Source organism: Mastacembelus armatus, chromosome 8 (genome assembly GCF_900324485.2).
Source record: "Mastacembelus armatus chromosome 8, fMasArm1.2, whole genome shotgun sequence".
Taxonomy (NCBI): domain Eukaryota; kingdom Metazoa; phylum Chordata; class Actinopteri; order Synbranchiformes; family Mastacembelidae; genus Mastacembelus; species Mastacembelus armatus.
This window is the reverse complement of record NC_046640.1, coordinates 21,704,594-21,732,478: the sequence shown is the minus strand read 5'-3', so window position 1 is coordinate 21,732,478 and position 27,885 is coordinate 21,704,594. Positions and strand designations below refer to the sequence as shown.

The following is a 27,885-nucleotide window of genomic DNA, read 5'->3' as shown; positions in this document are numbered from 1 at the left end:
CTGTAGCGTTCGTGGCTTCCAGACAGGTGGAGCTTCTTCTCAGGTAGACGACCCTTTCAAAGGGAACCTGTGAGCCATTAATCATCACTCCGTTTCACCCGAGAGCCCTCAGATTGACACAAAACGACTAAAAATCGTGACAACCTGCACATTCTAGAGCTACTAGGTCTTAATCCAGACTAACAAAAAGATTCAACATAATTTACAAATGGAAAAAATACAATTTGTGATGAGAGGTAAAACAGACAAACATACAAATATATAATATATATTCTTAAAAAATGGATTCTCTCTATAGTTGATTTCTTTATACAGCCAGCGGCCGATGTACGATGCTCACATGCCGAGGATCTTAAACTCGCTGTTCGGGAAAAGATGGCATCCTCTCTCTTTTCTGGATTATTTTAAAACCCACTTCTTTTTGTGTTTTTAACATTTTCTTTTTTTTTTAAAACAGACTTAGGATTTATTTCATTCAGGTGATTAAAACAACATGCGGCAAAGAAAGGACACACACAGAGAAAGGCAGAATGTTAAGAAGTTAGGGAGGAGACAGAAGCGGCTGTGGGAGGATCGTTTGGTTTTCGTCACGGTTGTTGCTCCAAGCTTTAGTTTCTCTGCGTTTACATTTCCCTCGAAGACAGTTCAGGCCGGCACAAGTTAAAGTTGATTTTGCTCAGCTGCCACCCACGCAGCGCTACGACAGCACTACTCCTGCTTTCACTCTTTCAGTTCTTCGCGTTCTTCCTGTCTGCTGTTTTTCGTGGGATGGCCGAGAGGGGTGGAGGGGCGGCTGGGGTTAGGGTGGGGGGCTGATGAGATCAAGAACGGTGACGACGACGATGGTGGTGGCGGTGGTGATGGTTGTCGTTGTTTACATGGTCTGACTGTTTACATGTTCCGATTGACAGGCGTGACGTAGTTGCGGGGGAACATGCCCGTTTGGCCGTGGCAGCCTCCTTTCCACCAGTTGGGGTCTGAGTTGTCCAGGACTTGGATGAAGTCGCCGCGTCGGAAACCCAGCTCTCCCTCCTCCTGAGGGTCGAAGTCAAAGAGCGCCTGCACGTACGTGGGATGCTGCGTCATGAGAAGGAGGAAGAGGAGACATGAAGATAAAACAAACACACCAAACAGTCAAATATTCACCAACAGCTTCTGAATATTCACTCACTTAGAACTTCCTGGCACTAATTCGCCCTCATAGCAGATGCTCCATAAATAACTACAAGAACGTGTGTTGGTTGTTCTCCATGTTGTGTCTGTGATGTGTTAGCCTGAATGGGCTCTATCTGTAGTTTAATTAAAAGAGCACCAGAATCATGGGAGCCGACGCTACAGTGTGTGTGAACAGAGAGGAAACTCTTCAGAGACCAGGGTTCTTTGCAGACAGTGTTGCTGCTTCATGCTGCATGTGGTTACACCAACAACCAGCGTGCTCTTTCTGGTTCTGCAGCATTAAGGACTTTGCTTCCTCACAAGTGACACAGAACGGAGGGAGGCCGTGTGCGGCACGTCGACTTCCGCCGCTGTGTTTTTATCGTTCTGCTGATGTCACGCTGACTTTGCTGCCATGAAAACGAGGCTGCCAGCTCTTACCTGAGGGACCTGCTCTATGTCTCGCAGGAAGATCTGCTGATTGCGGGAGACTGAGGTGGAGCGGTGGTAGTCCACCAGCTCGTTGAGGGAGTTAAACTTCACCACCCATAGGAAATACTTTCCAGCCCCATCGCGAAGAACCTTGAAGTGCTGGACGTCATTTCCAAACCTGCAAAGGTCACAGAGACGAAGACAGTGAGGAGGGGAATCCCAGCAGCACCATGCAGTTTCCTACAGCAACAGCCTGTAGAGCTGCCAGTGAGCTCACTTACTGAACAGGCTAAATAGGAGCGTCAGTCAGTGATACTGAAAACCAGCTGTGTGAGTGGGCTCTAAAACTCGAAACATCAGAGCATCGAGCTCCACACGTGACCCGCTGTGAACTGATGACTGTTTGGGACGAGCAGAATGGAAACAGACACAAAAGAGGAAATGAGCTCTGGATGTGTCAGCAACTCGGAGGGCTGAGCTCCAGCACTCGACAAAAATATCTGAAGTGGAAACCCTGGTCAGCAGAGGGCAGCGCTGAGACTTCACAGGAATAAGGAAGTGGCTGTCAGTGACTCAGACTCACCAAGTATGGAAACTTCTGAACCTGCCCTGATGTAAGGACCATGTTCAAATGCAAGAACAGAAAACTGAGGCCACCTCACCGTGTCACCGTGTGGTGCTACTCACTTCACAGACAGGGAGAAGTCACCCGGTGCACTCTCGCTCTCTCTGATGAGGAAGGCCCCGTCGTGCCTCTGTTTGTTCAGCATCTCCTCCGCTTTGGCCCGAGGAATCTTCCCGAAGAACCACCTGCAGGAGCACAAACGTGAATGAGAGGGTTCCACATAGCTCAAGACCTTTCTCCTGAGAAAACTGCAAACCTTTTTTTTTTTTTGAAGACCAACAACTGTGTTACACTTTCAAACCAAACCTACTAACAACCACACAAACACCCACATTCACAGCTCCGAGCCACTTCAGTTTCACTTCAGCTAAAGTGTAAGCGTGTCAGAGGAAAACCATTAAGGACCGAGAGCAAACCCTGCAGCTCATGATGGCGGAGACGACGACGACGACGACAGAGCTAAACATAAACCATCCACAGGAACAACAACGTGCACCAGGAAGTCAGGAAAACCTTAGACAAGCAGGGGCCAGGCCTCGAGCCGCACTGACCATCCACACACCAGGAAGCAGATTAGTCACCATCTAATTATAGTGGAGGTTTGGCCCGTAAGTCTCTGAATGTGATCAAGCAACACTGGGTTAAATATAGACATCAACATTCAGAGTGAGCAGGTCCGATCCATCAGTGTGACGACGACAGAGGAGCAGAGACAAATGCAAGACAAAGCTCTTTACTCCTGTAAATAATTAAAAAGTACAGGCAGCCAAAAGATGACATCGCAGGTTAGAAATCAATAATGAAATGGCCGACCCTTAATCCGCTTTGCGTTTGGCAGAGAAGCAGACCTGCGCGGTCCCTTCCCGGTCCGACCGAGGTGACGCAGAGCAACTAATGGAGAGGAAAAGACAGGAGGAGGGCGAGGGCTGCGGCACCGTCAGAAAGCAATGAAGCAGATCGAGCTGTGCAGCACAGCTGTGCGAGCGCCGCCTCACCACCACCACCACAACGGGAGATGAGGGGCAAACTCCAGCCACTGGATGTCCACTGGGCATCAAATGATTTCAAGTGAACACTGGTTGTGCTGCAACATGATTGGACATTTGAAGCTCGGTGGAACAATAGTTTTTAGTTCTTTTAAACTCTTCCTCTTGCCAAATCTCGCTGAGAATTGTGCAAATTTCAGAGGAAAATCTACAGAACTACGCCGAGGAGTCACGCGGCCTCCACCTGAGCGACGCTGCAAACAGCTGCTGCAGCTCATTCAGTAACCAGAGTCCACCCGACGGCCGGTGCCTCCAGGTGGGGGGACGAGCTGCTTCATCACTGTCACCACTGTGCTGGTTCCCTCCAACTTAACACTGACTGCAAATTTACTTTTTAACATCAAGAAAAAAAATAGAGTACTTTAATTCAAGTAAAAATACAAAACTAGTGGAACTGAATGGAACATTTCCATGCAAAAACTCTGAGGGTGCAGGCAGGACAATGACTCCTCAACCCCCGATCACTTTAAGGGGAAACTCAGCTTGTAAGTGTGAGAGGAAGTAATAAGTTCAGTGGTGCAGACGTGTGGGCCCCAGCTGAACACTGATTGACCTGAGCCATAATAAAGACTGCACACACCTCAGCCTTCCTGCTGCAGTGGTTCAAAGGGCAGAAAATGAAACGTAACCACGGTAAACACCAGCCCAACACAACAACAGAAACCTCTGCCCATCTGATCGTGCCCCGGCAACGATTCGACAAGGTCAATATTCAATTAAGTGTACGAGGCCTCGAGCGCTTTAATGAAGAGGCAGCCAGCGCAGGTCTAGAGGTAACATCCTGTTGGGATTCTGCTCGTCTGAAGTGGTTTTTAAAACACAGACAAAACATCACATACACCCCTGTGTCGGACCCAGTCGGTTTATTAGGATCAGTCTAATCTAATGGTCCTGAAGTTAATCCTCCTTTAGCTTTGTGTGCCCAACAAACTTCCCTGTGAGTCTAAATGACACGTTCACCGATATAATTATTCAGCATCTACTGTTTGTAATTTCCTGGTTTTTTTGCATATACTGGTCATGAAACGTGATCTGATCTTCACCAAAGTCACAAATAAACACTATTTCTAAGCTGATTCCTTTCACGTCTTTATTCAACACACCCATTAAACACACAAAGTGATGGTGGAAAAAGTAACAGTAACTGGTTGAACCACCTTTGGCAGCAGAAACTCAGGCAGGTGCTTCTTGTCGCTGTGGATGAGGTGACAAACAAGTGTAGGTTATACTTACGGATGAGCTTTCATCTCTATGTAATTCTTGGGAATGAAGCCGTCTTTTCCATTTAGCTCTGCCTTGTACCAGTTCTGATCACACTCCTCATTTAATACCTGGTGTAGATAAAACACAGACATACAGAGATAAATGAGTTAAGATTAGTGCCACATTTAAAAAAAGGAAGGAGATGAAAAGCAGCAGCCTCCCAAATTTAGCTCTAATTTCCTGTGACTTCACACTGAGTGTGCATGTACCAAATATCAGTCACCTGCAGAACTAACAGCAGAGGAGAACAAGAGGCAGACACAACCTAAAGTGTTACAGAAATGCAGGTCGTAAGTGGTAAAAGAACAGTGTGTGTGTGTGTGTGTGTGTGTGTGTGTGTGTGTCCTCCAGCAGCACGCCTCAGCGACAGGCAGCTGTGAGGGCCTTCACGTCTGACAGAGCACGGTCACGGTGCAGGTGTTGTTGGGTGGCTGGTGCACCCGGGTGCGGTCAGCTCAGTGTATTTGTGTGTGACACGTTCATGAGAGATGAATTATCAATTAAGCTTCACACGCTACTGTAGTGGGTTTACCAGGAAAAAGGTCGTGGGTTTGTAACCTGAACGTCAGAACCGCCCATTAAAATTGCCCTGCGGACTCTGGGTCGCTCAGTGTGTTTGGTTTAGCTGAAGCCATTTCTACCTCGCTGCAATAAACTGTTTATTTCATGGTTTTCGGTTTCAGACATTAAACCAAAGCAAGGAAAAGAAGTGCACAATAAACAGAGAGTGAAAATAGCCTGCCTCGTCACCAAGTGCTTGCTCATAAGGGATTTGTTGGGCTTTTGTAAAGGGCCTCGAGATGATTGTATTGTGATTTGGACCAATACAAACACATTGCACTTTATGTGAAGTCCTTAGTGCTTTTCTAACACATTGCGAAGGAATGAAACATGCTGCAGAAACAGTCCTGCTCTGATCGTGACTATAAACTGCAGACCATCACAGATCAGCAGGGGCCGACAGTAACCTCAACACTCTTGTGTGAGGCTGTACAGAAGAACAGCACAGTCTAACTCTGACCACATCTCATCTGATTAATTCAGAGAAAACCAGTTCTGGCCCAGGCAGATACAATCATGCAAAGGAAACAACAGCTGACAGTCCTCAGATGTTTCTCTTATGTCCCCCTGTTTTTTTAAAAGGACTTTATTTCTGCTTCCTCGCTCTTTAAAATCATAATTTCCCTCAGCCCAGCCCAGGACAGCTGTCCAACTGGCCCCGTGCAGCGACAGTGGCCGGGCCTGCAGAATGCCAGCTGTCACTAGTCGCCCCAGCTGCTCACCCTGCACAAGACCTGCATTACTGGGCGAGGGAGTGGCCCTGGGGCACAGGAACAAGTACATGGATATCAAGTGTGTTTGTGCGTTTACTCGGTCAATGTCAACAAGACTCGAAGGGCCTCGGCCTCTGACACCTACAAAAACAGGCTGTTCCAACACCGACGTTTGTACTGGCACCGAATGTTGTTAAGATCCATCCTGTGCAGACCCAGACAGAGACAACAGAACAGAAACAGTGAAGCCAAAAACATGAACCTCATGGTGGTGCTACAGGAAACATCAGGGGATCTCCAGAGAACCTCTGGGGGTCATAAATGCTGAGTAGCTGACGTTAACTACCTTATATACTTCTAATTTGAAGTACTTTATATACTGCTGGGTAGCTGACGTTAACTACCTTATATACTTCTAATTTGAAGTACTTTATATACCGCTGGGTATCTGACGTTAACTACCTTATATACTTCTAATTTGAAGTACTTTATATACCGCTGGGTAGCTGACGTTAACTACCTTATATACTTCTAATTTGAAGTACTTTATATACCGCTGGGTAGCTGACGTTAACTACCTTATATACTTCTAATTTGAAGTACTTTATATACCGCTGGGTAGCTGACGTTAACTACCTTATATACTTCTAATTTGAAGTACTTTATATACCGCTGGGTAGCTGACGTTAACTACCTTATATACTTCTAATTTGAAGTACTTTCCATACTGCTGGGTAGCTGACGTTAACTACCTCATATACTTCTAATTTGAAGTACTTTCCATACCGCTGGGTATCTGATGTTAACTACCTCATATACTTCTAATTTGAAGTACTTTCCATACCGCTGGGTATCTGATGTTAACTACCTCATATACTTCTAATTTGAAGTACTTTCCATACTGCTGGGTAGCTGACGTTAACTACCTTATATACTTCTAATTTGAAGTACTTTACATACCGCTGGGTAGCTGACGTTAACTACCTTATGTACTTCTAATTTGAAGTACTTTATATACTGCTGGGTAGCTGACGTTAACTACCTTATATACTTCTAATTTGAAGTACTTTATATACTGCTGGGTAGCTGACGTTAACTACCTTATATACTTCTAATTTGAAGTACTTTACATACCGCTGGGTAGCTGACGTTAACTACCTTATGTACTTCTAATTTGAAGTACTTTATATACTGCTGGGTAGCTGACGTTAACTACCTTATATACTTCTAATTTGAAGTACTTTATATACCGCTGGGTAGCTGACGTTAACTACCTTATATACTTCTAATTTGAAGTACTTTATATACCGCTGGGTAGCTGACGTTAACTACCTTATATACTTCTAATTTGAAGTACTTTCCATACTGCTGGGTAGCTGACGTTAACTACCTCATATACTTCTAATTTGAAGTACTTTCCATACCGCTGGGTATCTGATGTTAACTACCTCATATACTTCTAATTTGAAGTACTTTCCATACCGCTGGGTATCTGATGTTAACTACCTCATATACTTCTAATTTGAAGTACTTTCCATACTGCTGGGTAGCTGACGTTAACTACCTTATATACTTCTAATTTGAAGTACTTTACATACCGCTGGGTAGCTGACGTTAACTACCTTATGTACTTCTAATTTGAAGTACTTTATATACTGCTGGGTAGCTGACGTTAACTACCTTATATACTTCTAATTTGAAGTACTTTATATACTGCTGGGTAGCTGACGTTAACTACCTTATATACTTCTAATTTGAAGTACTTTACATACCGCTGGGTAGCTGACGTTAACTACCTTATGTACTTCTAATTTGAAGTACTTTATATACTGCTGGGTAGCTGACGTTAACTACCTTATATACTTCTAATTTGAAGTACTTTATATACCGCTGGGTAGCTGATGTTAACTACCTCATATACTTCTAATTTGAAGTACTTTCCATACCGCTGGGTATCTGATGTTAACTACCTCATATACTTCTAATTTGAAGTACTTTCCATACCGCTGGGTATCTGATGTTAACTACCTCATATACTTCTAATTTGAAGTACTTTCCATACTGCTGGGTAGCTGACGTTAACTACCTTATATACTTCTAATTTGAAGTACTTTACATACCGCTGGGTAGCTGACGTTAACTACCTTATGTACTTCTAATTTGAAGTACTTTATATACCGCTGGGTAGCTGATGTTAACTACCTTATATACTTCTAATTTGAAGTACTTTATATACTCCTGGGTAGCTGACGTTAACTACCTTATATACTTCTAATTTGAAGTACTTTCCATACTGCTGGGTATCTTGGGAATTTCCCACCAGGGATCAATAAAGTTTGATGATCAGACTGTATTTTGTTGGATCCATCTGATCCTGAAAAGGAACTAAAGTTATCAGATAAATGTAGAGCAGGAAAAAGTCCAAGGTTTGACTCTGACATGTAGTGAAGTCCAAGGATGAAGTAGTACAACATGGAAATATGTAAGTAAAGTACTAATACCTATGAACTGTACAGTACTTGATTAAATGTTCCACCTGCTCTCTCAGCCCACAGCACCATTGTTAAAGGAAGACTTGTGCCAATATGCCAAACAAAGCACTAAAAGTGTGTGTGATTACTGTGTGTGTGGACTGTCAGGGTCTTAGCTGGTCTTGTCTGAACTCCATCTGACCCCCTTGTACAATCTGCCAACAACACATGCACACACTTGGCCATATATTTTACATCTGTGCGACACTGAGTGCTTGATTTCATTTAGCCGTGCATGTGTTGTTGTCGCAGTAAGTGCTGACTCACAGAAAAGCTAATGTGGAGATGCTAGAACAACGCCCTGGGCTCACAGGCATGAGCAACATGTGATGGTGCGAGTAACTGATTTGTTTCATCTGCGTGTGTAGAACCGAAGGAGCAGGCTCCCCGCACAGCGTCCCCGCTCTCAGGATGTTTCAGTGCTCACATATATAAAGTACCATCACTTCCACCGCTCCAAACGGCTTAAGGATAGTTTAAAAACAAGTGTTGGTGTAGATGATGCACCGTTCTGCAGTGCTGTAGGTGTAGGTGTAGAGTAGCTAAGTCGTCCATCCACTCCAGTGACCGTACATCCTGCTGGCTCCAGCACTGCTCCCAACACACAAACAAAAACCTCTTACTGTACCGGCTGAACTATGCTGCAAATATAAAGAACATAAATAACAACTGGACTTATTTTTTTATTTCATTTTCATCGAGAGATAACCGGCTTTAAGGTGTCGCGGTTAAAACAGCAGCTGTTTGATTATTTTCAGTGATAAATCATATGATGCAGAGGAGGAGAGTCTGCTTACTCAGCAGCCTCCACACCTTCAGTGACCTTTAACAACCGTCTACAACCAAGGTTAATAACAGAGCAGAGCAGGTGCTGCAGCGTACTACAGCTCATACGAATCGCTACGATGCTTAAGAGAATTTTCCAGAAGACTCAAAAACAAGCCACCGTTTAAACTGTGGTATCACAGCCTACCTGTTCTTAAAGCGCCTTATAAATAAAAGTATTATTATTATTATTATTATTACCTTGATCCAGCGTGATACAGGTATCTCAGGTATAATTAGTCTGCATGCACAGACCCGACCGGCGTACTTAAAACATGTTTTAGACTTTCTCCTGCATGCAAACCTGCGACGGTAAAACTGACATCCAACTGAAACAAACCGTGGTCATGTCCTCGGTGAAGGTGGGGATACGTTCCACATTAGCGGTGGCACAGCAGGGCGACGTGTTACATGCTCCTAAGACTCCAATAAACAAACATAAGAAAGTAAAATAATCGAGAGGACGTACAAAGTCCAAGGCTCATTTCCAGCTCTATGAAGCCAAGCCGTGCAGCTGGACTGGTCAGGTTACCCTGGTACGACCGAGCAGAAACATTCTGACATGTTTTAGACAAAACAGGACGGAGCACGAAGCAGAACATGGAACACCTTCTATATAAGAACGTTTGTTGGTTCATACATCCACAAAACACAGCAGGCAGCAGTGCACGGCTGTGGGGGAACACCGAGGTATCAGGGGGTTTCCAACCAGAAAAAGAATAAATTTATAACAACATAATTTCTTGTCACTGTTTCCAGAGTGATGGAAAAATGTAAATGCACCAACCCTACTGCGATCAATCACGTTCAATCACAGCAATGATGAAGCAGTGTAGTTTGAATGTGATTGATCGGACGATACCAAAACTCCCTCGCTCCTTATAAACTCGGCTCTGCTGGCATCAGTTTCCAGACCACAGACTCTGCAGACTCTCACCACTGTGGCTCAATCTCCTGAAGTTTCTAATGTCATGTGGCACAGTGGCAGACCTGAGTAAGCAGCTCTCCAGCGAGAGGTGACACATCATCTATACCCGACAGCTCGGTTCTGCCCAGCAGTACCAGAACCTGCCAACTGGCGCTAAAGCCAAGTAATGCAGTAAGCGTGAGCTAACACATTTACTGGGGGTGACCTGCCAAAATACACCTCAAACAAAACTGGAAAAATACAAATTAGGAGAAATATTAAAACAACATATTTCCTCTGTCTCAAAAGACAAGACAAATTACATGCCCGGTGAAAAGGGCTGGCTCAGGAGTGACAGCTGAACTGATGGCTCTGACAACTGTCAGAATAGCAGCTCATGAGGAAATCAAATATTTGCTTGGCTGGCAGTTTTTTAAACCGTACGGACGAGAGACAACCACAGCATTGTGTCTGACTGAGCTCTGTCTCTCTGTCCCGAGCTGAGCCAGCGCTGTGATTTGCACCCCCTCCTCTGCTCAGAAGATTGTTTTGTCTTTTTAATCTGATTGAGCCACAATAGATGTAGGAGTTTCTGTCTGAGAGGTCCAGGCCGGGGATTATCTCCTCACCAGCTGCCGCTGCAGACTCCCTCCTCAGTCGTCTTTCTCTCTCATATACTAAAATATTCCAGCACATCCACCCACAAATCCATGTGACACTAAACACGGGTAGCTGCCCTTCACAAGGTCCAGTAATGAAATAATTCTGTTTGTTCCTGTAAAGAAAAGGATAAATCCACATGGTTACTGGGTTTCTCAGTCTCTACAATGAAGATGTGGATAAACTGATGCAGGACTTATGTCTTTTATTTCGCCGTCTAATGAAAAATCAGGTATTGTTCACGTTTCAATGAGCAGAAATGATGCCAGAAGTTGGATTTTTGCTCAGTGTTTGGACGGGGTGTAAGTGAGGATCATGAGGAGATTAGACTGAAATCCTTACTTTCCCTTCCCAGCCATCTAAAACTGCAAGTCACGAAGAAAATCCTTATAAGCACCTTATAAGTACTTCAATAAAAGAAATACCACACTCAAGAAGTCAATATTGCAGAAGGTGTACAGAGGACTGTCTTACGAAGCATTACCTAACACTGGATGAAGCAGATAGTGAGAAACAGTGGGGGAGGCAGAGAAAACTGGATCCTAAACAATCCAGGTCTGCACAGTCCACATAGGACTGCAATAAATCAGGAGCAGGGATTAGTGGACCGAGTTAATCTGAGCGTGCAGCAGGTCTGCCAGACAGACAGACCAGCTCGAGCTTTACCAGAACCTCAGAGACCAAAGCCCGCTGGGTCCGCTTTTATTGGACTCGATCGAGCCCTTTCTGACGACAACACACACACACACACACTGTGTTATCTAATCAGAGAACTCAGTTGCAACAGTGAACCTGGTAACAGAACTAAGAAGAGCCAGTGGACCAAAACAGAGGAAACACATTTTCACGACATGCCCTTCTTTGCATCGACTATTTATTCGTTTCACTTTATGCAATACCACACAAGTAGAAGATCAAATGAGGAAGAGGTTCTTCGTAAAACAGCGAGGTGACACGCTAAGATGAAATCAGGTCAGAATCAGAACACCAAACAATTTCAGGATCTGCAGAGCGTGCACCCTCAAAAGTGTCTGTAGGGAAGGTTTAGTCCCTGTGGGGGCAGTGGGCAGAGCTCAGAAAAGAAAGTGAATAAATAAAGCAATAAAAGCTCAGAACAGATTGCACAAGAACCGAGAGACGCCCGACTTCTGTGTGTGTTTGTGCCAAGTGTGTGGACGTCCTGCAGGAACAGTATTTGAAGCCTGCAGTTTTGGTGACCCCTTTAGTTTACTATGCTCACCCACTAAACAGAGCAGTATCTAGGACAGGTTGCAGAGTCTGAGGGATCAGGTTGATGTGTTCTCATAAAGACAAATTGTGATGATACGGAGCGAGAGATAAGATTTGAAATCATAGGTTTCGAGGTGTGATGGGGTGACACTGGGGTGTCTGCTTTTTGCTTTGTTGAGTAAAAAGGCGTTAGAAAAACCATAAAAGCCCTGAAAATGAGTCTGACCTCCTTTGCTCCCAGCAGGGAGGCCACAGACTCAGATCAGGACAGGTCCAGAGACAGGGAGCCAATGAGTGCAGCCCTGATGCACAAAGACACAGAAAGATTATACTGGATTCCAGTAAACAAACAGCTTGTAACACTTGTAATTAAAGGCCTGAGGCCATTACCACATGGGGTGCCTCTTTTATAGAGCAAAGGAGGAAGCTTCAAAACAGACATCATCACCCCCCCCCCAGGCAGAAACTTCAGGCTGGACATGCAGCCAAGTCCACCAACTCACTTACACAGAGGTGGATCTTAAACTGGCAGGATGCATCTGGGGGTTTCATGTTTACAGAGACTAACACCAGCAACAATTCTCCTGTGCAGCTTTGTGGGTCACTGCTGTTTTTAGTAGGCACAGACCATTAATCGTTCACCAGCCTTATTCTGTAAAGGTAATGAGTAGGACCTCCCACACTGCTACTGAATGGTAAACATGATTTCTCCTTTATGAGGAAGAAGAAAATCATGTTTACATTGACTGAAAATTTGAATTTTGATCTGTCTGATAAAATTTAATATCCTGAGCTAAGTTGGCTATTTATAATATACACAGTACAAATGCTAAGTGGGAATTTATACTGTAGCTGAATAAATTAACACCATCTCACAAACAGTGAACACTAAGTGTCAAAGCCTGAAAACATAAAGTCACTGGTCAAAACCAGACGGGGTGGGGTGGGGAGTAATCTCTAATTACCATTAGAATTATAACATATAGAATTATAACTTTGGCTTGGCCCTACAACTTTCTCCTCATTTAACTGAGCCAGGGATCGTCTCGTACATCATTTGTTGTTTATCACTGCTTGAGTGCTCCATGCTGTTTATTTTGGCAATACCCTCTAATCACTGAGGCATAGAAAAGGGACAAAATCTGTTGTGCAATAAACAGATGTGACAGCTTATACAAGTGTGTGTGCTCAGAAACAACTGTTGTGGTTGTACAGCACTAAAAGTGGGCTATGTTAAAATAAACCGACGGCCCAAACTTAGAGTAAAACAGAAACTGCTAGGGGAATATAAATCATGCACTTATGATATATTTTTTCACTCATGTGCTGAGCATACTGGAGACTAAAGAGAGAAAAAAAGAAAAAGCAATGAGCGATGGATAACTTCTAGTTTAAATACAGCTGTCAGTGTCTTATGGCACATCAGGAGGGAGAGATATGTAGATGAGGGGGAGTGAGACCTAATTACAGCTCTCTGACTCAACACTCAGCTACAGAAAGGACGAGAAAAGAGCAAACGGGTGCAAGAAGAGAAAAATGAAAAACACGGCAAAAAACCCATGACACGAGAAATCGAGAGATACGAACAGAAGAACGAAAAAGATAGAAGCTGCGAGAAAGACGGGGGAAGGAAAAGACAGAATAGGTTTGAAGAACCGTATTCCTTGTGATCAGCTTAGGAAAACTCCTCAAGGGCAAACAACATAAAATGAGGGCATCTTCTTTACAGAGCAGCCAAACTAGCTGTGTTTTATTCTGGGGTGCAGTGTCGTCCATGTGCAGTATGTGCTGTATAAAGGCTTTTTTGTGAGACTCCATCAATCCAGAGAGGGACAGTTGTGCTTTGATTCCCATGCTGCTCGTTTGATTCCTCGTTTTCATTAAACGCAACATCTAACCTGCATCTAAAACTCTTTCTTCCTCCTCTTGTTGCTCCTTAAATTTCAGAAAGAAGATGTAGAGAGAATATCAGACGCAACAATAACAGGAAGAAAAAACAACAACAACATTAACTGGAACTGTGTTTCTTTGTCTTGGTGAGAAAGACGCGTGGACAGAGCATGGAGTTAATGTGAGGGAGAGCCAATCCGTCCTAATTCCTGCTTCAGATGGCTGATTTAATGAGCCACACAGCCTGTCTGTGCTGGATTACAGACAGAGCCTGATCATGGAGCCTCCATCCTCAGGGCATATGCATACTAGGCATGTTTTAACTATTAGGAAAGAGTCAAGAGGATAAACTGAACTAAAACGCTGTTCAAATGGCTCTTACTGTGGTTCTGTATATAGGACAACTATTGCTGTGCTTTCCTCACCTCACCAAGCAGCCCAGACAAAGAATCCAGAACAGGCTTTGACCATCCCAGGACCATTAGCATTTTCAAACCCTCTGTCCTACAACTGCTTATTTTTGCTGTGTCGAAAGCTACAATGCTGCAGTTTCGCTATAAGCTGGTTGGAGGTCTTTAAATAATTTGAGGAAATCATGTCCTTAACTAGAAACCACAAACAAAAAGGCTGTATGTAGCATGGAGATTCCTTAGAAACACCAACAGTGGAGATATGTCTACACTAATCATCATGAAGCATTTCATACGGATTAAACTACGAATAACTATAGTTTGATGCAAAACTGTGATGATTATTAGGAAAAAGACAAAAAAAAAAAAAACCCTTGTCAAGAAGTCTCTCACATCAGCAGAAATATTTTCAGTCCTTCTTCAGAAGCCAACATTCTCAGTTTCATTAGTGGTTCCTGTTAATTTGATCAACTGTCAGGTTATTAATAACAGGTGTACCCCCTGGTTAACTACACATAATGTACATAATACACATCACATGATGGGGTGCTGTATTTTCCTACGTCACAAAGGTCAGTTTTAAGGAAAGTGTTGTACGTTACAGGCAAGTCCTCATTTGTGCAAACCCTCCTCCTTTGGCTTTTGATTTGGGTTAAATGCACATTCATCTTTTTGTTGCTCCTGATGAAGCCTCCAATGAGCGAACGAAAGAATGACAGAGCCGTATATGGACTCCCAAATTCTGTGATAAGTGCTTTAACACCAGCTGCACTGCTGCTACTCTGTGCATATGGTCTGCAGGGAGTCCCTTAGCACAGACTCCTCCGACTCCTCTGAGCAAGGCCACAGAGATACAGGAGGAACGGCAGCTTCAACAGCAGGCGTGTCTGACACTTAAAACCGTGTCCATTTGGGCCTGATAGGCCTGGTGCCGTATGTCGCCTTTGATCACATGCCTCAAATGCACTCACACACAGATAAGCACAACATGGAAAAGTGAGACAGACAGAAGTGGTTCATGCAAACACACTCGCCTCCATTACTGAGCTAAGGCAATATTTGTCATTTCCCCATCTCCGTCTATTGGCGCTGCAAACGGCAGGACGTAGGATGAGGAGCAACCTTCCTGCTCCTGTAAAGTGAACCCATGTTTGCCCTCTTGGTCTCTACTGCTGCTTCACTACTGAAAATCTATTTACTGTTTAACTAACAAAGCAACTGCACCAATGTGTTTCAATGTGGAAGACAAACCCAGTGAGAGGAGTGTACCAATCCAGGCTTTCTCTCCAGAGATTCGACTCTTAATTAGAAAATAGTCTGCTTAAATAACTAGATGCTTAATTAGAAAATAGTCTGCTCTTATGCAAATGTGTCTGAACACACAGAGTCCCAGACTCCAGGGGGATCCTATCCTAAAAGGCCTCTGACAGTGTAAGTATATCCCAGCGTACCCAAAACAGCACAGCGACAATTTATTGCTGCAAACTTTCACTTTAACTGTTTGGAAAGGAAGGGAACAATCAATGGGGACCTGGATCTGTGTTTGAGCTCAGACTCCAGTGATGGATTAGGAGCCTTTCCAGTGAGGTTTGGATTTTCAGGAGATTTCGGCATCACAAGGCAGCACTAATGCTGCTCTTCCTCACTTCAGTGGTCAAGTTAACAGGGAAGGAAATCAATACCCTGAGCACTAATGGGCGACGAGGGAGCCATTAATCAGGGGGAGGGGAGCAGGGTCTCAAGACTGTAACTGCCTAAAAGGTCCATCCTCCACTATAGTGCAACCCTTAAAGAGGGACCACAACATGTCTGTCAGAGGAGCTTAGATCTGAAGAGCTCCTGGATTTTCTAACCAGCTTTGTGTTTCTGAGTGAATTCAGTGCTGCACTGTGGCACTGTGCACCGCTGCTGGAGTTTGCTGTGGAGATGCAGGAAGTCACTTGGGGGTGGAAGACATGTCAAACAGGATGTGAAAGCAGCTAAGCCGTAGCACTAACGCAAGCACAGACAGATACAAGGACACAGTAGGGCTGGGATAGGCTAGACAACCTTACCACATGGCTAAGGCTCAGCTAACGCTGGACTCCAAAGGGCTGAGGGCAGCAGGAAGAGTGGGCAGTGGTGTCCAAAACACTTTTTCACTTCTTTTTCTTAAATTCATAGTCACATTTAAATGCTATCATGCAAAGTGTATCTATAACAGGGAGGTTCCACGAAAGCCGCTTCTCCTAATTTAAATCTTTAAGGTTTTCAAACTACACGAAGGCGTGATTGACAGAAATCTTTCCTGGAAGTTGAAACGACACTTTAATATTTGGACTCGCATTCAGCTGCACGTAAATATCTGCTGCAGCTGCACCTTCTCTTTTGTGAGCTGCCATCTGCCTCCAATAATGACCCCAGGGTGTCTTAATGCTCCACAAGGGCCCCCAGCTCTCTTGGAGGTCTATTGGCAAACTCTCATTCAATTCCTGAGGTGGCATTGAATTACACTTTTATTGTGCATTATATTATTTTTTTTAGCTGCAGTATAATATTGACACCCTGAGCATGATTTCTGTAGACAGTGGTTTGCAGAAGTACGAGGTGGATAGGCGGATCATGCTACACTGGGAAAGAGTTCAAAGATCTGTTGATGGGAGCTAATTCTGCCGGCTCGCAGGGCTGTTAATCTTTATTTATTCAAGGAGGAAATGGGAACAAGTGTACTGCGCTTAGGGCAATGGCCAGACCTCACTCTGGCCTCCACATGCCTGCTGCTTTGCCTCCAGATTTGCTTTCTGACACAGAAATGATCAGAACAGGACTAGACTAAGCCACCGAGGCAGACTCTGGGCTCGCCGTCACAAACTGCAGAGAGAAAACACGAACAGCTTTGAAAACAGCTGAATTGATTATAAACTGGTCCGACGACTACACAGTCTATAACAGGACTAGTTGGCACTCGGATGTGGCTGGTTGATCGGGATCATGTGACATGGCCATCGATGTCACTGAGCCGAGAGGCAGCAGTGAATGTGATGATTGATTTTCACAGTGTCATTCTGCTCTGTTCAAATGCTATGCTAGCAGGTCACACAAACAATGCTCTTAGACATCTGAAACTACAATCATGGATTTTTCACTTCACTAAATTACTTTTCAATGACTTTAGCGAATCGTCCAGTTTGTTTTCCAAAGATAAATATCACTAGTCGATAGGTCCAAGTAGCTTACGTTGAGCGATAACATCAAAACTGATGTGTGCGGGGCTCGATGTTCAGTGCTGCACAAAGTAAACCACTACACAAACCACATAAAATAAAAATATTGTAGAGTAAAATTAAAATTAAAGATCTTCAAATCACCACTGTTGTTTTCCCCTTTTTAGTTTAGAGGAGGTGGGGGGGGGTTCCCATTATGCAAATCTGTCTTTTAGAGAGCAGTTCAAACTGTTCAACATCTTGAAACTGTTGCAGAGACAAAGCAGGAAGGTAGTTGCAACAGCCTTGTATACCTTTTACTGATAAGGAGCAAAAGCCATCTGTGTATCTGCACACACCCAATTACAACAAACATAAAAGAAGCCTCTGCCAAAATGTGACAGTCTGCTTCATTAACTAGTAAATGACAGAACTAAAGGCTGGTGCAAATATGAAGGAAGGCTGGCTTTGGTCAACCAGCCATATTCCCCTCCACCATCCAGGACTCTCTGCTACCTACAGCCCTTCTGTTGTTATTCCAGCTCCTCTACCCTGTGTTGGCAAAGTCCGCTCCATCAGTGAGCCCCCCCTGCCACCTGGCCTAGGTCAGAAGAAGCCAGTAGTGGTTTCCAACAGCAGCCATGGAGGAGTCTCTGCAGCTCAAAGTGGGAACCAGTGGCTGCCAGAGCCAAGAGGTGGCGTTCTTTAGCACAGAGAGAGTGGGACAAAGAAAGACCAACAACCAGGGTTAACATGGGTTTGGCTTTTTCACATGGAGAGAGTTCAAAGCAGCCAAAGGACTCACACTGGATCCACACGGGGCCTTCTTCCTTCTGGATGTGTTAGCATCTAAAGCTAACCTGTTGGTTTGGCTAGCATTAGCCACCTAGCATGGTCCTGATTGGACCTTTGGATTGAATGGATCTGATGTGGATTTGGGAGGAACTGGAGCTCTGGGTAACGTTAGAGCTTTGGGTCACATTAGCAGGAACCAGAGCATCTACTGGACTGACACATTTACTCGTTTGTCAGCTAACGCTAGCTTTGGACTGGAGGCTGCCTTCAACAACCTTTTCCTCCCCTCAGTGCCAAACCATTAGATAAGTGCTTATGTAAAAGGACTTTTCTAAAAGCAGTTGAAACGAGGAGGAAAACGGCTGTGTGGCATTAAGCCATAGCCAACAGAGCGAGTTTTACTGAGTCACTCAGACTGTGCTGAACTGAAATGAACTGTGCTGCTGATGCTGATCATAACTGCTACACAGCCTACATTACCAAACCACACTGGCTTCCCTTCATCAAAAAAAGGCTTTAAAATCTCTGCAATACCGACAAATGCCAAGCTTCTCATTTTTTGTATCTACACTAAATTACGTTTAACATATCGTACACCTTAACACAAATGCCACACAGCACTGCACTGCACTGGTTAGTGGTATAATTGATAAAAAAGTAAAAATATGAAAACTGACAGGCCTTCTTTCATGCCAACACAGTGAGAAGTTAAGGATGCTCTGCTGAAGAGAAGCCTCATGAGAGGGAGCCTTTGTCCTGAGAGCAGAGCTGTTTAGTATTGGTATCAGCAGACAGACAGCACTGAGGATGGAAGCAAAAGGAGCCACAATGAACACACTCCACCTCTGACATATAAATCTACAACGATAACACTGAAGTCGACAATGAGCATTTTGTTGTTTGATTCATGGTTGTTTTGTCGATTGAGGGAGGAATTTAGTTTAGTATTACTGCTGTTTAAACAGCTGTTATGTAACCAAACTATCCAACTGGGCCAAAAAGGAGAGTGCAAAGAGCAAAGGGAGGAAGACGGCCCAAACTGATGGGGCTTTATTTAGTACTTAATTCTCTGAAGTGACCAACAAATGCAGATAAATTAGTAAAAACAAAAGTTTTGCAGCCAAATAGGCAGCAGGGGCACAGAGCGAACACCAAACTACACTGATACGCAACGCTGGAGCCAACAGTTGCAGCAAATTCAACATTTGGTGCCATAAAATGTACAGAAACAACCAGTTTGGAAATAACTGTCAGTAAAAAAAAAACAAAAAAAAACCCCACTGCTGACAGATTTCCAAAGCGTTCTCCAACTGCAGCCTCGCTGTTCCATTTAAAGAGTTTAACTGTGATTCAGTGAATGACAAGAGCTGGTTTCATCCTGTTTCTGTTACCTGAGGGGAAACATTCAGACTTGAGACTAATGTATGAGTACTGCAAGGAGGAACTAAAGAGGATGAAGAAGATGAAAGAAATGGAGAGGGGGATGGGATCTAACAAGACGACCAACAGTGACCTGGTCTGATGGGCAAAGCTGCCAACAAATGATTCAGATGGACTGAGCACATTTCTGGAGGCAGCTTTCATTCTGGTTTTCCTTCCCCAAGCTTTTAAGGTTACAGGTGCATTTACATTATGTAACCCACCAGCTGGGACAAAGATGTATAATCACAAAGTCATTTCATATTGGCCAGCTGGGGGTGGGCTGTGTATATATAACCCATACCATGATATTGTAATGACCTGAATCACATGGCACAGTTAAACAGTTATGGTCAGTGTAGTTTCTGCGGATGCTGAGCCATATGCCAAAACAGATGTAGAATAAATAAGGTCATAAACCTACCAATAATACTAAACTGATCTGATTGGATAGAATTAAGACACACACCTGTGTATACAAGGTCCCACAGTTCACTACGGCAGGTCAGGACGAAAACCAGGACATTAAGTCCAGGAACTCTCTGTGGACTCTGTGATAAAACTGTGCTATGATACATATCAGGACCAGTTCTAAAGCTCTGAGTGTTCCCAGGAGCACAGTGGCCCCAGTCACTAGGAAATGGAACAAATCTGGAACCACCAGGACTCTTCCTGGAGTCGGGCCTCAGTCAGGGAGGAGACCGAGAACCCAACGGTCCTTCTGACAGCAACCACACAACATCGGTCACTTAGCCAAGAAGACCAGAAGCTGCTAAAGATCTTCTACAGATTACTGAACTGGAGCTGTGAATATTTGTGTAAATAACAGATTCCAATTTGTGATAATACATTTGTGAAAAAAAAAAAACATCCAAACTGTGGGTTACCAATTATGGGTTACTGACTAAAGACTGGAAACTTATCCATTTACAATTAAATCTACAACACCGCTATTAAACCTTAAACCGCTATTTCTCCTGCCTTGTGTCTTCTGTTGCAGGAAACATGATATAACTGAGAGCTACATGCTCACCATATGGAGAACTGGGAAGATTATGGTTCTGAAAATGCAGCAAAAATAAGCTGAGCATGTATATTTCCCAAAATAACATTCTGTTTATTCTAAACCACCCAGGGACCAAAGGCACATCTCATCTTCAATTATGTCAATTAGATGAAAAAAAATGTGGTATTTCCCATTAACATCCAGGCTGGAACTCTTGACATCTGGTAACAAGAAGAAAGCTGGCTGTTGAAATGGGTGGAAAAGTACAGCACTTGCTCTTCTTGTACTGAGTTTTAACACAAGCTCGTATTTAGCACGGTTTTTCTTGAAATGACTCCCCTCCACCCCCACCCCGGTGAGATAAGAAGTATTTTCAAACTTCTTTAAACTATTAAGAGAAGAACAGAAGTCATCCAGATAAGCTGACATTTATATTTTATGCACACAGTGAGTTATAAGACAGTATATAAATCAATCGTTATATCGATGCTGTAAGCACAGGAGCTGAAAAGCACACAGTCCTTCAGAGTAACACTCTGCTTGTGGGTAACAGAGCCATAAACCATGAAGAGGCGGTTTATTTACTGGCTGCTGCTGATCCCTTTACAGTAGCTACAGTTGTGCCCTGACAAAATTACATTTCTAAACCTGATAATGGAGTTCAGAACTAAAAAAAAAACTATTTACCATCAAATCACCAGCATGTCAAGCTAAAGCCAATGTGTGGAAAAAAAAAAAAAAAAAAGTGCTATTATGATCCAAACAGATGACACTGAAATACACAAAGCTAATGGCTCTTTTACAAATACGTCCCTTACAAAAAATGATCCCCTTCAGCTTAAGGGCAATCTTTCTGACAACCATCTTAACTGAAGGGAGTCCTTTTAGGAAAAGGATGACTGGGGGGGATACTTCAAGTCATGTATTATCAAAAGGCTGCTTTGAACTGAGTATTTAGCTACATAAATTTTCCTAAAAATGAGAAACCATGATGGTTTATTACATTTTTTCCCCGCACTGTCGCCTCTGCACCCTGCCCTTTATGACCAGGACTCTAAGCAGAGGGATTATGGTGATTGAATTTAAATCCAAAGAGAATCACTGCATAGGAAAAAATCGCTGTGTGTATTTTCTGCTATCTCGGTTATTGCATTAAGGTCAGAGAGTGACATACATGCTTTTTATGCTGCAAGAAAGCATAAGGCTTTGAATGAGTGTGTCATGCCTGAGGACCTGGACGGTTCTGGGGCTTCACAGAAAGCACTTTAAATAGTTCATAACGGAACAAAAACCTTGCTTCTTTTGCCCCTGTCATCACTGTGCCTTCTGTGGCAACACGTCTAACATGGCTTTTTCAACAGGCCACAGCAAAAACCTTGTTCTTCTGACACATACACAAACCAAAACATGATGCAAGAGTGTTTCTGATTTTAGGACAGAGACCAAGCTAATAGATTTTTTTCTTTTAAATTAAAAATCAGGTATGAAAACAGCGATAGCAGTAAACAATACAGGCCTCTTTAATAAAACAATAAGGCCAGAAAGTAGTTGCTGTTGATGGCATTTTCATGTAAAACTGAATTAATAGGGTGGATTACAGGAAATAAATGTACAGCGAGGATACATTCTCAGGGATTTTATAATTATGACTAACACAGACAAGCCCTAACAGTGAATAATCAAACAGCTGTCACTTACCTTGAGGATTTCTCCACGCTTAAAACTAAGCTCATCATCCGCAGTCGCTTTGAAATCGTATTTGGCAATGGCCTCCATGGTCCTTGCTGTGTGCTGAGAAACTGCTTAGCTGTAGTTGTTTGTATCAGGAATAAAAAATAAAAGCACGTGTCTAGGCTTCTGCGGGCAGACACTGTTCTCCAAGTCTCTCCTCCAGTCTAAGACCCGTTCCTTTTGGGCTTAGGCCTCACATAAAGGTCACAGTCAGGGACCTGCAGGCATGAAACAACGCAATACACAATCAGACTAAAAATGATTTGACAAAAGAAATGTTAATATTAATTTTAAGACCTTAAGATCTTTGAAAATTTGATTAAAATATTTATACTCATTTTTAAGTGACAGATTATTTGTGTTATTTCAGGAAGTAACCATCAATCTTGGTCCGTTGACAGCTTTCATTCAAAATACAACCCACAGCTACTATAGCTCATCTGCAGAAAAAAAGCTATGTGAGAGGAAGTTAAGGCCTGTCTGTTCTTTTTAATATTCACCACAGGGCCAGAGGATAATGATGCAACACTCACCATAGCCTGTGACTATTCCTACAGACTATTAGCTGAGAGCTAACCAGCTGGGGCTGAGTTAAGCAGAGCTGACGGTGATCTATTGGCTGAACCTACAGTTGCTGAGTTAAATGGATAAAGCTTCATTATCCCATTAAGTTGTTTGCTAATATGCTGCCGTACAGCTTTAATGCGCCTCTGCCTCTAATAAAGCCATTAAACCTGACTGCCAGGTGACAACAGAAGAGCAACAAACCAACCTCAACACAGCTCATCAGTTCATGGTGCTAGCTGTTTGTTTGTTTGTTTGTTTTAAATCAGCACAGCAGCAGCTCTTCTTCCAGAAGTCTCTCGAATATTTACAGAATACACGTTCTGTCTACTCACCCTAAATAAAACAGCATAGAAATAAATAAACAAAGAAACAAGATCCAGCTAAATCAATGACACTGTAACAAAAGCCCACAGAAATGTTTACACCAGCAGAACCAACATTTTTGGCGAAGTGGAACTTCTCTGTTTTTAAACCAAGTGTACTATTTTGGTTCTACAAATTGAGCTAGAGTCATATTCCTGCATGTACTGATACTGGTAGAACAACCCAAATAACTGTCTGCAACAAAGACTAGTTATATATTTGTTTTGTAAACAACATATGGTTTTTGTGCTGTTATGAAATCCCAAGTAAACATCAACACTTTGTCTTTAACTTATGCGAGTTTTCTGGAAAATGTATTAACCGGTAACTTAACGATAAAATGGGACTCTGGCCTCTGTCAACAGCTCAACCCACGACCAGCGTTAACTAACTAACTAACTAACTAACTAACTAACTAACAAACAAACGCGATACAAGTCGGAAGGACAATAATGAGTCCGAGGGGGGCAGGCGGCTGTTAGCCCCCAGAATTCAGCCCCTTCTCCAGATTAAAAAATGACAATAGTAGATTTTATCATTTAGAAACAGGCCGTTTCCAGGGTCAGACCGAGTCTGTACCGTTTTCACGGGACTCCCGGGGGCTCGACTCCGCTCCAGAAGACGGACTGCGCCCACTGTTCTAGAAAGCTGCAGCTAGCATGTAGGGTAACGGTCGGCTAACAATAACTGCGCCGCGGCGCGACCATCCGAGCCGAGCCGTCCGAACCAGCACCCCGGGGAGATTACCGATGACACCGCCCGAACCGGTAGCCTTGTGTTCCGTTAACATAGGGTGTCCGGTGCCGCTTAAGGCCTGCTAGCTCACTTCGCAAACGCGAAAAGGAAGAATGCCTTTTTTTTTCGTAGCGCTAGCTGTTGTTGCTATCTGGGCTAACGTTACCGAACTCGACCAGCCCGCGAACCCGAGCAGTCCACGACTTTCACGTAAACACGAAGACTCACCACTCGGGATTTTCCGTGTCTATGGTGCCACCGTAACGAAATAGGACGGTGTGGTCTCCACTCCCTGGTCCTCGTCGCAGGCGACAAACGATGCGCGTACTCTAGGTCCGACGAGCCTCCGTGTAGCTGCTAGCAGCTCTGCGACGTTCATTTCCGCTTCCGCCCACCGAGCAGGGAGGGTCGGCCTGCTGCTCCGATGCCTCCACCGTATCCTCCACCGTATCCTCCACCGTGCCCGACACCTCCTGCTGCAGCTGGCTCCAGTTGTCCCGGAGGAGCAGTACAAGTAGTGGGAGAAGTATTCATCTCCTTACCTTCGAGTAAAAGTACACGACCACAGAAAGATACCCCCACTACAAGTACTACAAGTACTACAATGAGGAGACCCACTAATATTCAACACGTGGAAGAGTAAAGTTACTCCAAAGATGGAACAGACACATGGGGGCAATGAGTTTTTCAGTGTGACCATCAGAAACACCACATCTGTCCACATGTTGATCATGCGTTGTTTCCCAGCTGTGACTGACATGTTTCAGCTCAGGGCTGAAGCTGAACTGCTGGTAAAGTAATGGCTTCCATATCAGGTGGTTCTTCTCCAAATGTTTGTGTTATTTCAAAGACATGTGTCATGCTTGCATGCATGCATGCTCCATGCTCCATGTGGTTCTTAGCACATTTCAACTTCATGGCACTGAAGGTTGTCTCAGCCCCTTTGTTTGTTGAGAATATGATCTTTCTCCTGGTTAAATTTCAGATCCAGATGAGAGAATCAAGTCCCCTCAGCCATGTCAGTCAGGTTGAAGCAGCAGATTAAAGTCTGGAGAATCCTAATACTTTAAGATTTAATGCTAAAACTAGACAGGAGTAAAGTTTATCATTGAGCCCCGTGGAGAAAACTGCTGACAGCCTCAGCGTTGAGATTTGAATGTTGATAAACACCTTATAAACCTGCTCCACATAGGGCACACTAAAAACCAAACCACAAATCACTGACATATTCAACATCTAGGCCTGACATACATTCAGTTTTCACACCGAGTAACATCTGCAGTCTGTCAGCCTCCACCTCTGTCTCTCCTCTTAATATTTGAGATGTTTGTTCGTCTTTCTCTGTTTTCATTTTTTGAACATCTGCTTTTAATTCTGACCATCCCTCTGTGACAACAGAGACATTTAAATACCTTGGCAATGCTGACACCTAGTGGAAGAGTTCACTTCATCAAACGCAATACAAGGTAGTTCTGAAACTACTGAGCATAGAAATATCGATCTGTCTTTCTGTCTATCTATCTATCTATCTATCTATCTATCTATCTATCTATCTATCTATCTATCTATCTATCTATCTATCTATCTATCTATCTGTCTGTCTTGTTATAATTATACAGTCCAGACTATTTGGGTCAGACTTTGCCAACATGTCGAATTCATCGTTTTCATCCTTCAGTCCCCGAGAATCCAGCAGCAGGTCGGTTCTTTGATTCTTCTCCCCTTTAAAACTGAACACACGATGTAAACTAAACTTTTTTTTTAAAATGAAATAATCACAAACAGAATTATTTCATTGGGACTTTTAATATTGTTCATTCATATTCGCTATAAATGGAGCAGGAGTCAGACTGTGAGCTGTTTGTGTCCCCCTGACAGGCGCTGAGCAGTACAACAGGGTGCTCATGCCCAGCATCTGGTGCCATCTGCTTCTCTGGGCTCGTTGGAAACTCGGTTGTTATCTACAGAAGAAGACCAGGCTGTGCTCCCAGCAAACGGTGCCAGTCATCTTCATCTTCAGCTTGTCGGTGGCAGACCTGCTCTTCCTGCTCGACATGCCTTTTCTCACCCACCTGCTCGTGGGGGACGGCTCCTGGTGCTTCGGCGGCACCATGTGCACCGTTATCACAGCGCTGGACTCCCACAGCCGGATCGTCAGCACCTACATCCTGACCGTCATGACCGCCATCCGCTTCAAGCACGTCCGAACCCCGTCCATGGCGGGGGCGGCGGTCGCTCTGGTCTGGCTTCTGTCTCTGCTCTCCATCACTCCGGTCTGGATGTACGCAGGACTCATGCGCCTTAAGGATGGCTCAGCCGGCTGCGCCCTCCTGCTGCCCAACCCAGCCTCGGACACATACTGGTTCACTCTCTACCAGTTCGTCTTGGGCTTCTTGCTGCCCTTGCTGATCATCTGTGGAATCTTCGTCAGGATCCTGCAGAACATGTCAGCCACGGTTGCTCCTCTGCCCCAGCGCAGCCTCAGGGTGCGCACACGGAAGGTGAGCCGCATGGCAGTGGCCATATGCCTGCCATTCTTCACCTGCTGGGCGCCTTTCTACATCCTGCAGCTGGTCCACCTGGGGGTACAACGACTACGCCAACAGCTGCATCAACCCGTTTCTCTACATCGTGTTAAGTGAAACTTTTAAGAGGCAGTTCATGGGAGCCATCCAGCCGCCCCACAGGGGTTCCAGAGTGGCCCCTGCTCTGGCCGATGGCAGCATGAGGCTGAGAACGGCACCAGGCAGCTCTCATCCAGCTCAGCCAAAGGATCCACTTCAGAACCTGCTGCCTGTCACTGTGGCTGTCCACTGACACATCTGTCTGCTCTCTCTGGCAAAGTGACCGGGACTCTGCTGGACTACACAGTGCACGTTTGTGCCAAGTGGTTCATTAAAAAAACATGTTCAGTCTGAGAAAGACTCATATTTATCCTTTTATTTATCCTGGTGCTGAGCAGCTAAAACATCAGACTATAACGAGCCCCCTCATGTTTACTGCTCGATGAAGGTCCTGCAGTTTGGGATTTGCATTTGACATGGACAACAGAGTTTTAATCACTTCTGCACTGAGCTAAAAGGAGATTTTTACCAATTACAGGCCATAAAAACAGGCTTCAGTCCTGCAGGTTAGATAGTAATAGAAAGTAACACTGTCCCAAAGACAAGGCAAACCTAAAAAAATAAAATGTTAAAGAAGAATCTGGTCAAATGATGAGAATATTCATGCAGTCATGGGTTTCATGCTGATCTCTTTCTGTGGGACCTGGTGTCTGCAGGTCTCCTTATGTCCAACCTGTCATTACGTCACTGTGATGCTGTGAAGTGTTTGTGTATGTTCACATTAACTGTTTAGTCAGCAGACTTTGGCTCGCTCACAGTGGAAGGACTGCAGGTCGAATTGACTGAAGCTTTTATAAAGTCACGTATTCTCAGTGTATAACTGGGCCAATCTTGTTGCTCTCTCTCTTTTGCAAGTTCTGTCCTGTAATGATGTGAAGAGAAGTGTCAATAAAGCACTGGATTTCACTGAAATATCTCAGCTGAATGATGAGCAAGGCCAGCTACAGCATGAACGGCACTTCAACCAGAACTACAGGGCTTACTTTTTTCTCTTTTCACAACAGGAAGACTCAGAGGCTGCGCACCTGAATGTCAGGAAGGAACCAGAGTATCAGCCATTTACATGATGATTCCTGCACAACAGAAACTTGTCACTTACTCAGCACGTCCATAAACTCAAAGCTTCTTGCTGGATTAATTTGCATTTTAAAAGAAAGTTCATTTTCTCTCTCTCTCTAAAGGAGCGAGGACACATTGAGGACAGGAACTGCTGAG

The 27,885-nt window shown here is 44.1% G+C and overlaps 2 protein-coding genes across 2 annotated transcripts; one reads left to right on the top strand and one right to left on the bottom strand.

Moving 5' to 3' along the window:
* Nucleotides 1–399: 399 nt before the first annotated feature.
* grb2b (growth factor receptor-bound protein 2b) lies at nt 400–24,430 on the bottom strand. Its single transcript, XM_026325339.1, has 6 exons — nt 24,275–24,430; nt 22,349–22,599; nt 4,492–4,589; nt 2,275–2,397; nt 1,597–1,765; nt 400–1,077 (listed from the first exon to the last, which is right to left on the bottom strand). The coding sequence occupies exons 2-6, from the start codon at nt 22,424–22,426 to the stop codon at nt 892–894; spliced, it is 654 nt and encodes a 217-aa protein (XP_026181124.1). The 5' UTR covers nt 22,427–22,599; nt 24,275–24,430; the 3' UTR covers nt 400–891.
* Nucleotides 24,431–24,470: 40 nt separating this feature from the next.
* On the top strand, nt 24,471–27,204 carry LOC113140653 (melanin-concentrating hormone receptor 1). Its single transcript, XM_074933681.1, is given in 5 exon segments — nt 24,471–24,594; nt 25,925–25,961; nt 25,963–26,009; nt 26,012–26,639; nt 26,641–27,204. Coding segments are annotated over 5 exon segments (1,059 nt in total). The 3' UTR covers nt 26,864–27,204.
* Nucleotides 27,205–27,885: the final 681 nt, after the last annotated feature.

Bases quoted from the DNA above. Each gene is read 5' to 3' on its own strand.
- grb2b (XM_026325339.1), bottom strand. From the start codon at position 22,426: ATGGAGGCCATTGCCAAATACGATTTCAAAGCGACTGCGGATGATGAG. The intron at 4,590-22,348 runs GTAAGTGACAGC...TATCTACACCAG, and splicing joins AGCGTGGAGAAATCCTCAAG to GTATTAAATGAGGAGTGTGA. The intron at 2,398-4,491 runs GTAAGTATAACC...GTGCTCCTGCAG, and splicing joins ATAGAGATGAAAGCTCATCC to GTGGTTCTTCGGGAAGATTC.